Source organism: Benincasa hispida, chromosome 6, assembly GCF_027475165.1.
Source record: "Benincasa hispida cultivar pf3 chromosome 6, pf3_genome.v1.1, whole genome shotgun sequence".
In the NCBI taxonomy this organism is placed as follows: domain Eukaryota; kingdom Viridiplantae; phylum Streptophyta; class Magnoliopsida; order Cucurbitales; family Cucurbitaceae; genus Benincasa; species Benincasa hispida.
The window spans coordinates 1,853,622-1,864,716 of record NC_143483.1 but is presented as its reverse complement, the minus strand read 5'-3'; the positions used below and the strand labels follow the sequence as shown (position 1 = coordinate 1,864,716).

Sequence of the window (11,095 nt, the reverse complement as noted above, 5' to 3'; positions counted from 1 at the left end):
CTCATCAATTAGTTTGCGAAATTTCCAAATGATAACAGATTTATTGTTTTTATCACAATAAATCTATTAATTTTTTTTTCTAAATTTTTAACATTCAATTGACATGCAACTTAACACCTTCACATATATTTTATAATTTTTATATCATGTAACCATTATATTTGATTAAACAAGATACACTAGTTTCATACAAACAACAAGATTACAATATTCTTTCACATACGTGAAATGTATGAATGTAAAATGCACCACAAAAAAAATAAAAATAAAAATAAAAATAAAATAATAGACCATCAAAGGGTTTAAGGCTTTTTATGGCATCTTATGTCAAATAGTAGGTTATGATTTATTATGCATGTATATTGATGTCAAGGATGCAATCAAAATCTCATGTTAGTTAGATAAGGTGATGATTGCGAGTATATAGGGGAGAACAACTATCATCAACGGTGTGAGGCCATTTAGATGAAACAAAAAGTAAAGCCTAAGAGTATAAACTACTATATAAGATATCTATTAAATACTATGAACTAATAATTTTAATTTTATCTAAAAACACTTTCACCAAGTTTTTTTTTTTTTTTTTGCTTTTTTTAGTCTATAGTCAACTAAGTTGGTTATTGGAGATAATCGATGGAATTTGTGGTTAAAGTCGGTCAATGGATGTGATAGTTGAAGTTGGTTGCCAAAGGTGCGTCAAGTTGGACATTAGAGATGGTCACTAGAGATGATTGTCAGAGGTGGTCATTGTTAGGGTTAGTTGTCAAAGGTGGTGGTCGTCGGAGGTAGTTGTCGAAGCTTGGTCGCCAAAGATAGTCGTTGAAGATGTTGCCAATGGTGGTTGTTGTCAGAGTTAGGAAATGAAAGGTACTCGCCGAAGATGATTGTTGGAGCATGTCACCAGCGATTATTGTCGTCGAAGTCGGTCGTTAGCAGCGACCGACGGGTGGAATCGTTGAAAACATTGGAGAGATGGAGAGAAAGAGGGAAATATGAAGTTTGTCAATAAATGTTCAAAGTTCAATGGTAAACACTCTTGAAGTTAGGGGAGTTGAGTTATTTAACACCAACTTATAAAATTGATAAGTCAAACATTGAGTTGAATTATCTATGGTCTTACTTATATAGGTTTCTTCTTTTTTTTTTTTTTTTTTTTTTTTTTTTAATTTTTCTTTATAATTGAGAGCTGAACGATGGTGGACTTTAGCTTCCTCGTCTCGATAGTAACGTAAGGATCGTTAATTCCTAATTTGAGGAAATTATGAATATCATAAAACCAAATTCTGTCAACCTCCAGCACAAGGAGAGAGTTTCTAATGTCAAACTTACAACTAGAATTTTAATCAATCACTTCAGAGAACTAGATAACCATGTAAAGGAAACAATAAAGAACAAGTGATTAAAATATGCTCGTGTTGGCATATGATTACTACTATACAATATCATATTATTTAATAACATATTAATTTATATATTTTTTAATTTAACACAAATGAAATAGATTTATGATATGAAATACTATATTCATAAATTCTTATCCTCTTTCTTAAATATAACTCCACCTTTCAAGATTTCAAATTCAAAATAACGTAAATACAAAACAAAAATGTTGTTTTCAAAATTTCTACTATTTAAATCACTTAAAAACCAAAAACAAAAATAGTTTAAAAAAACAAGTTTGTCAAATGAATCTAAAAAAACTTAAAACAAAATTCATATAGCAATTCAAATAGCCCTAAAAGGCTAAAATTCTACGAATTTTCTCGACATCCAAATAATATAAAGATTAGTGAAAATGTGTGCTAAGTTAGGAGAGAGTGTATACGTAGGTGCTTCCCAGAAACAGAGGAATTGGCTTAGAATTTGAATGTTAAGGTTTAGCAGACAGTTTGTTGGGCCACACACTACACATGATTTAACTACCTCCCTACACTTTAAACCCTCTTCTTAGATCTTTCATTCCACTCTTCTTCAGTTCTTCTCCTCTTATAATCTTCATTCAATCATTCAATTCCCAAACTCAAAACTTCAAAATCCCTCCTCACTTTCTCTCTCTCTCTAATTAATTCCTCAATTTAATCCCCATCATTACTTTTCAAGGTACATTACCTAATTACTTGTGTTACACTCACTTTTGATCATTGTTTGGCTATTTTCAACTCATCTAAACTTTATAAGCCTCCATTTGCCAACCTCTTCCACCTTCTCGCTGCCTTTGCCTAATTGCATTTACTTCAACTTTAATTCAATTTTTAGGCATTCCCCCATTACTAGCCTCTCTTCACTCAATACTCAATCATAATTCATATAAAAACATCTCATCATTCCCATCTTAAAGATCCCCCATATGATATGTTCAAATCTCAAACATCCCATCATAACCCAGAATTTATTTTGATTGCTTCATGAACCCAATGAATCCACAAATGAAGACACAATCCCTAAACTCTATGATCTATCTGTCTATATGTATATGCATAAATGAATTATAAGTAACCATTGCAAGCAAGCAATGAGAATTTGTAGTTGAAGCTGAATAATTTTAGTTGCTAAACAGGAAGCAGAAACGCAGAAAAATGAGGGGAAAGCCAATGAATGGTAAACTCACCTTGGTCCTCTGCTTTGCAAGCTTTCTTGCAGGATCGCTCTTCACTGGCCGCACCAGAATTCAAACCAAAGATCCTCAGTTTCTTAACCATCTTGAAAATCTTGAGGCAGCCACTACAGATTGCGACCATAAACGAGTGAGTTTAACTAATTTCGAATTCCTTTTTTGCACAATGTAAAACAGTAATGTTAATGTGATTGTTTTTATTCTTCTGCAGAAACTAGTGGAATCGAATGATCAGGATATTATGGTGGAAGTTACAAAAACGCATCAAGCTCTTCAGTAAGGAGAATAGATTGTACCGAAATTATGTTGATATTCTGTTGAGTTCTCTTTTTGAAGCTTTGTTTCGTCAGATCTCTGGAGAAAACGTTCGGAAATTGGGAGATGGAAATGGCACTATCACGAACGAACGGGAGGAATCCGAGGCCGCTGCCTCCGGAGAAAGCGTTTGTGGTGATCGGAATCAATACGGCTTTCAGCAGCAAGAAACGCCGGGACTCGATTCGAGAAACATGGATGCCTCGAGGTCCGTAAAACCGAAACCCTAACTCGAAAACAAAAATTCACTGAGAAATCGGCGTCGGATTGAACAATTGATGATCGGCGCAGGAGAATCGTTGAAGAAACTAGAGAAAGAGAAAGGGATTGTGGTCCGATTCGTCATAGGAAAGAGCGGAAGACCTGGTGGAGCATTGGATAGAGCCATAGATGAGGAGGAGGAAGAGCATGGTGACTTTCTGCGACTGAGGCATGTGGAAGATTACCATCAATTGTCGACGAAGACGCGGCTGTATTTCACCACGGCGGCGGCTCTGTGGGCGGCGGAGTTTTACGTGAAGGTTGACGACGATGTTCATGTCAATTTGGGTAATCAAACAAAGCTCTTTGAGTTCGTTTGAATTTTATACGTTATGCATAGAAACATTTTATTTTATTTTAAAAAGAGAGCAGCATCAAAATTGTCCCGTGAAAATTTTTTTAATTAAAAAATTATCAAAAAAAATTCTCTTTTCTATGAGTAAAAGAAGAGAAAATATAAAATGCAACTTAAGTTGCATCTAAGTATTATTTATAAAGAAAGTTTGACACATGACACAAGTCGTGCAAAGATAAGTTGATTGCAATTTATTTAAAAAAAATTTCTTTTTTTAAAAAAAGGATGTTAAAACTTAAGAAAAATAAAGTGTATGTCTAACCTATTTTTGCGTCTCACCTAATTGTTTGATGTTCATAATTTATCATATAGCAAAATGTTCTTATTTTTTAAAAAATATATATTTGTTTTTTTGTGTCATGAGATTGAAATACATAAAACTGAGCACATTTAAGTGGTACTCGAAACTTAATCTTTTAAGTACATGTTGAAATAAATTAAATACAAAAGTTTAAAGCATTGTTTTAAATATTTATTTTGTTTTTAAAATTTAACTCAGAAATCGAATATATTCTTAGAGGATGTGAAAAGCCTATAAAAAGAAAAGCTGAAATAACCAGCATAATTTTAATAAACATAAAATAGAAAATAAAATAATATCAAATATAGCTTGAACTATCAATTTTACATTTAATAAATTTATAAATATTTTTAGTATTGGATTTAATACGAACTTTTCTATCATTACACATCAATATATTAGTTAAGATATGCTCACATCAATTTTTTTTTTTAAGAATTTAAAATTTTGCTTGTCTTAAAATTGAATTAATATTTAATAAAACACTGAACTTTCGTTTTATGTAAGAAAAAATGTAGAATAGTTCGGTGATACATTTAGAAATAAAATGAAAGCTTAAAAAAGTTCATTAAATATAAAATTGAATGTTTAGAAACTTTATAAAGATAAGGACATTTTTGGAATATTCAAAAGTGGAGGCTTGTGTGTAGGTGCGTTGGTGACAGTGCTAGAACGGCATAGGTCCAAGCCCAGGATTTACATGGGCTGCATGAAGTCAGGCCCAGTTCTCTCTCAAAAGTGAGTTTTCTTCTCTCTCGTCATTTTTTTCATGTGTGCACGATTCAGTTCAGTCCGATTTTGAACTATCGTAATTCGGTATGCATCAGTTTAGTTTGGTTAAAATCATTTTTTTAATGATACTTAGTTCAATAAAATAAAATTTTACATAAAAATAAGGCGAACTTTTGTAATGATACTTAGAGCGAGAACGTATCATCGAGTTGAAATTACAATACAACATTATAAGTCCATAATCAAATTTGATGATATTGAAAGTTCAGGATCCTCGACTAAATCGTCAAAATTGATATTTCGCAGAAGGTTCTTTTGAAAACATTAATGGGAAAAGATTTGGTATTAATATATGGAAAAATGGATGAGCAGGGGATTGAAGTATCATGAGCCAGAGCATTGGAAATTTGGAGAAAAAGGGAATGAGTATTTCAGGCATGCCACTGGCCAAATCTATGCCATTTCTAAAGACCTTGCTGCCTACATTTCCCTTAATTTGTAAGTAAATTATAACCCTATCTTTTTTTTTTTTCCATTCTTTTTCTTCTTTTGACCATTTCTAACGAAGTAAATTCTTTTTTTTTTTTTTTTGGTTTAGTCCAATATTACATAGATATGCAAATGAAGACGTGTCGTTGGGAGCTTGGTTAATTGGCTTAGAGGTCGAACATGTTGACGATCGTTCTATGTGTTGTGGCACACCTCCAGGTCACCTTACATTAACCTCAACTTTCATACACTTTTTAATCAATAAAATAGAAATTTAAATTAATAAAAATATTTTAATTAATAAAATAATCTTTTATATAGTTTTATCTGAACAATTGTAATTATTTGCATAGAAAGTAAAAAATAGGAATTTATGAACATTTAAAGGACAAAGAATGTAATTGTCCACCATTAAATTGTGATGTTTCATGTCTATAGTCTAAATCATAACCATACACGAAAGAAAATATCACTCTATCGTACAATCACTTCGAATTGAATAGTTGTAATGGGGCAAAGGATCTGACTCTCTTTTCAAACATATTTTCATAGTTAGATCATAATGTTTTTATTTGTTTGTCCACTATATTTTTATCATTTTTTTCATTCTTTTTAAAGAAACAATTGAATGTTTAGCCAAATTCTAAAAGCAAATACACGTATTACATACTACAGTTCTTTTGTTTCCAAAATTTGGGTTAGATTTTGAAAACGTTTTTGAAAAATAGATAACAAAACAAATAATTCAGGAGTGAGAGTAGTGTTCGAAAGCTTAATTTTCAAAACTCGAAAATAAAAGGAAATATACCTAATCACATGCTCCTTTCTAAAAATAATGTTTTTCAATTTGTCACATGACACACTTTGATGGAGTGTTTTTTGGACGGCCGAAAAGATGGATATAGCCTAGTAGGATGCACCAAATGTTTTTAAAAATAAAAAACTAAGGTTCCATTTAATGATGACTTTATTTCTGCTTTTTTGTTTTTGTAATTTATTTTATTACCTCCCAATTTTATTACTACAATTTTTGTATTTCTTAAATATACATTTGATTTCTTAGTCAAATTCAAAAAAAAAAGTTAAAAATTACTTTTATTAATTACACTACTTGACTTGATTTTTAAAAACATAAGTAAGAAAAGGATAATAAAAATAGAGAAACTAAAAGGGTGAAAGTGTTAAGAGAAAACAACAAAAATACAAAATACAAATGAATGTACATGAAAAACTCCAAAACTGAAAAAAAAAAATAAAACAATACAAAAACAAAAACAAACCACTACTACTAGAAAGAAATCTACTATGGGATTTTCATGCAACCGTACTGAATTCTCTCTCTGATCCCAATTACAATAGTGTTGTCCCAAAACTTTGTATCAATCACGTCATTTTTCATTCTCAAAATTTTACAATGTTTCTAACTAGGACAACTTGAAAACAAAGCAAATAGGATCCTTTTTATGTTACTTTGAACTCGTTACTTTCTAATTTCCTTTTGAAATAGGAACTTAATCCTATTCCTTTTAGAAATAGGAACTTATGACTTTCCTATTTCTTTTTGGATGTGAGATTCCACTCTTCTAGTAATTTGTAAAAAAAAAAAAATTCCAACAAATTTCACCTTGATAAGATATTTGAAGAATTCACATTCTTTTATTGTATTTATTCTCTTCACGATGATCATAATTCTCTAACTACAAGAAATCTGGCTTTTTTCAATGGCAAAAAGCGTCGGAAAAAGTCAAAAAAAACATTGGAGAAAGCTTTCCTAACACCAATTTTACTGTCGGTTTGGTCGTCGAGAAAGCCTCATCGAGAAAACCTTCTCTTGACGTAAAAAAGTTTCGTCGTCGGGAATAATAGATTTCCCGACGGGAGAAGTGGGGTGGGTTTCTCCTGATGCTTAGATAGTGTTTTAGCAAAAGGCGTTTCTCCCAATGCTAGAAATTAGTTTTTTAGCATCGGGAGAACTACCTTCTGCCTACGACACTTTCTAAGCATGGGGAGAATTCCAAATTTGTGTGAGAATAACTTCTCCCGATGCCAAATTCACAATTATAGCATCGAAAAAAGTTGCATTTCCCGACGTCAACCTATTTTAGGAAAGGCTACTTTTCCTTGCGGCATATTGGAATAGTGTTGAAAAAAGGTAAAAAAAAAAAATATCAAAATAGTTATTATTTTTCCCATACACGTTTAAAGTGGGTGTCAAAAATGGTCTTTTTTTAGAAAAAAAAAAAAAATCTTATCTACTGAATATCAAACGTATTTGAATCTTACAAATTTAGTAAAATAAACTATAATGAAACAACTAATACATTTAATTAATTTTCTTAAACATTACATAATCTCCACAAAACAACTAAAAGTAAGATTATCTTAAACATTGCATTATATCCACGAAACATAAACATCGAAAAACATTACATAATATCGACACAACATATACTCCGAAATACTTACAACATACAAATCTACAACCTAACTTTCATCGTCCAGAGATGCATCTTGAACACAAACCTTGAGATACCTACAAAATACAAATTTAAATAATATTAATGCCACTAAATAATTAACTTTAGCAACATTTATATAAAACATAAACATGACTATTCATTTATCCATATATTAATCAATACATTTATCCATATATCAACCTAAGAACATTAACAAATTCAAATAAACTTTAGGCAATTCCTTCCCTCTCCCACACTTTAATCTCAAACTCAATATTCATATATCAATCTTAAACTTAATCTCAAACTCAAGAAATTTATCCATATATCAATCTTAAACTCAATATAAAACTTGAAACTCAACTCAAACTTAAACATAACTATGCATTTACCTCTATACCAACTTTAAACTCAACCTAAGAACGTTAACAAAATTCGAACAAACTTTAGGCAATCCTCACTCCCCCCATACATACTTTAATCTCAAACTCAATATATCATATACCAATCTCAAATATATTAAAATTCAACTTAAACTTAAAGTATTGTATACATCTATATTATTACCATAACTGCATGATAACAACATATTCATTTACTACTAAAGTTGAAGAGTCCATACCTATTTCAATATATCTCCTTGTGATTTCATGAGTTGTAAGACCATGACTTCGAGTCATCTATCTCAGCTTGCCTTTTTACTTCTATTTCACCCATTCTTGCCTTTAAGGATTTTATCTCAACTCGTTGCTCCTCTATAATATTATTAAACAAATGAATAATGTTAAATAGGTCTTCTTTTCTCTACCATTGAACTGCTTGAAAAAGAAAATGTGCTTCTATGTATTTTTAGGATTTATGGCAAGAGATAGTGAACTTCCACTTATTCAAATTCAATATTCAACCATTCCAAACATACATATAATTCAACAATAAATTAACCCAAATTATCTAAAAAATACTCAAATGTCCCCACACCTCCCCTAATTTAACAAGCATATAAATATAATAACTAATCAAAAATATATCTAACACTTCAACTTGAAATTAAGAGTATTAAAACTAAATAATAATAATAAAATAATTAAAGCGTAAAACTAATATCAAGTTCACTCATCCACTATCAACACACAAATAACAACAATTAACTAAAACATAATAACAATCAAACTATCTCAAACCAAATCTTTCATCTCAATACCCACTTATGCTAAAGAGTTTATATTATGTTTTTGCTAATAAATTTGTGGTATTAGAATATATCAATTCAAAATAAAAAAAGTAAAATACTACAAAATTGTAAATTACTAAAATTAATAAACAAAATACTTCAAATTCCCAATAAGAATAGTCAACCTCATCTAAATCATTTCAAATTTCTAAAATAAACAAACTAAATAAATAAACTTAGAGAGAAATTTAAAAATAAAATACTAACATTCAAATCTCTGAAAGAAAAAACAAACAAACAGAAAAAAAAAAATTGTACATTTACGATGGACGACAAAATCGAATAGAACGAACAGTGGTAAAAGAAAAAGAGGGAAAGTAGAGGGGGGATGGAGTGCTGGGGCTCGGGGTTAGAAATCGTCGGGAGAAACCTCCTTTCGCGACGCTTTTCAACATACCGTCGCGATAGGCTACTAAAAAAGTTTTTTCTTCCAAATTCTTTTTCGATGCCTTAACCATCTTCTCTCGACGATATTTAAAAATCTAAAAAGAAATCGGATTTATAAGGTTAATTTTTAAAACAAAAAATCATTGGGTTGTGTAGGTAAATAAGGTATCAAAATAAAATTTTCAAAATTTTAATATTCAAAATAATAATTGAAAAATATTAAATTACAAATTTGGGCTCTATAATTAATAAAGTTAGAAATTTAATCTCTATGGTTATAAATGCTAGAAGTTCATGTTTATTGTCTGGTAAAATTTTATAAATAGTTTTTATGGTTTGATGAAATGCTCATAAATAATCCATACAATAGGGATTCAAATCAAAGGAACTAAATTCTAATAGTAAACTATAGAGATTCAATTTTAACTTTCTCCAAACTATAATGACAAAATTTACCACTTAACCTTAAAAGAAAATAAAATATGAAGGAAGAAAATAGAGGTGTTCAAATGACCCGACAATCCGAACGACCCAAATTATAAGGGTTGGATTGGATTAATTTTGTTTTTAGATTGGGTTGCGTTGAATGTTTTCTATTTTTCTTGGGTTGGATTGGGTCTATGGTTGAATAAAAAAAATTGGGTTGACCCAACCCAACCCAACCCGAATTACATATATATTAATAAAAATATATATTTTTTAAAATCGATGAATTTGCGAATTCTTTATGTTTTTTCTTTCAAGAATGTTTTGGTATAAAATTTGTAATAAATATTATAGATATTTGATATGTAAGAGTTTAGTTTTATGAGATTTTAGTTATTAGATACGTATTGTAGATAAATTTATAAATTTAAGTATTTTAAATTAAGAAGAAAAAGAAATTATTTCATAACAAATTTGTTAAAAAAAAATATTTACAAATAATACTAAAATATCATAATTTATTTACGATAAATCGCGATAGATTACTATATGTGTCTATCATGACATAGAAAAAAACATAGATAACAGTTTATCACAGATATATAGTAAAATTTTGTTATATTTGTAAATATTTTGGTCCATTTTCTTATATTTGAAAATAACCTAAGAAAAAATAATAATAACTCGACAATTTAACTCAATTTAAGCCAAATTTTTAAGGATTAGATTGGAGACCATATTTAGATTACTTGAGTTACTAACTTGACCCATTTAGATACTATAACCCAACTCAACTTAGTCGGTGAACACCCAAAGAAAAGGATTGTTGTGTTTGTATTTAATTAAAAGTATATGGTTGTGTTTATATTTAATCTTCTAATTATGGTTGGATTTTTGGGTTTAAATAATAGATTGCGAGCCAAAATCGAATGGAGGGAATGTATGCGTGGCGACTTTTGATTGGTCATGCAGTGGGATTTGTGAATCCGTGGACAGGATGAAGGAAGTTCATAAGCTATGTGGAGAAGGCAATGGAGCTATTTGGAACGTCGCCGTTTAGTGCAACTGTGCCTCTCCTTTACAGGAAAGGGATTGTTGAGGGAAAATAACTACAAAGAACATCCAATTGATAAATGCAAAAGTTACCCTTCTTTTGCTTTCCATCATTTAATCGCCTTTTCTTTTTCTTATTTCTCAAAAAAAAAAAAAAAAAAAAACTTAAATGAGGGTCGGTTTATATCAAGATTTAAAATATAGATGTCGATGAAAATTTTAAGGTTAAGCGCAGATGAAAATATTGATGAATACTTTCTAGAAAAATTTTATATATAAAAAAATAATATTTAAATTAATGAATAAACATTTTTACATTTTTGTAGATAAATTAAAATATTATTATTTTTATTATATTATAAGCATCCACCCAACTTAAATGATTTATTTATAAAATTTAGAATTTAAATTCATCTAATAATTAATTTGAAGTTTTAATTAATACAAAATCATATAAATTGATATATTTGTC

General features: G+C 29.6%; 1 protein-coding gene and 1 long non-coding RNA gene across 2 annotated transcripts; one reads left to right on the top strand and one right to left on the bottom strand.

Annotated features, from left to right (window-relative positions):
- Positions 1-1,317: 1,317 nt before the first annotated feature.
- Positions 1,318-3,522, bottom strand: LOC120079929 (uncharacterized). The gene is made up of 2 exons (XR_005482370.2): positions 2,911-3,522; positions 1,318-2,721 (listed from the first exon to the last, which is right to left on the bottom strand). It is a non-coding gene; the product is annotated as an uncharacterized LOC120079929 (long non-coding RNA).
- On the top strand, positions 2,311-10,733 carry LOC150035338 (putative beta-1,3-galactosyltransferase 8). The gene is made up of 8 exons (XM_090315052.1): positions 2,311-2,744; positions 2,826-2,890; positions 2,965-3,137; positions 3,221-3,478; positions 4,497-4,584; positions 4,951-5,076; positions 5,177-5,286; positions 10,482-10,733. The coding sequence occupies exons 1-8, from the start codon at positions 2,577-2,579 to the stop codon at positions 10,628-10,630; spliced, it is 1,137 nt and encodes a 378-aa protein (XP_090171178.1). The 5' UTR covers positions 2,311-2,576; the 3' UTR covers positions 10,631-10,733.
- The last annotated feature ends 362 nt before the right edge of the window (positions 10,734-11,095 follow it).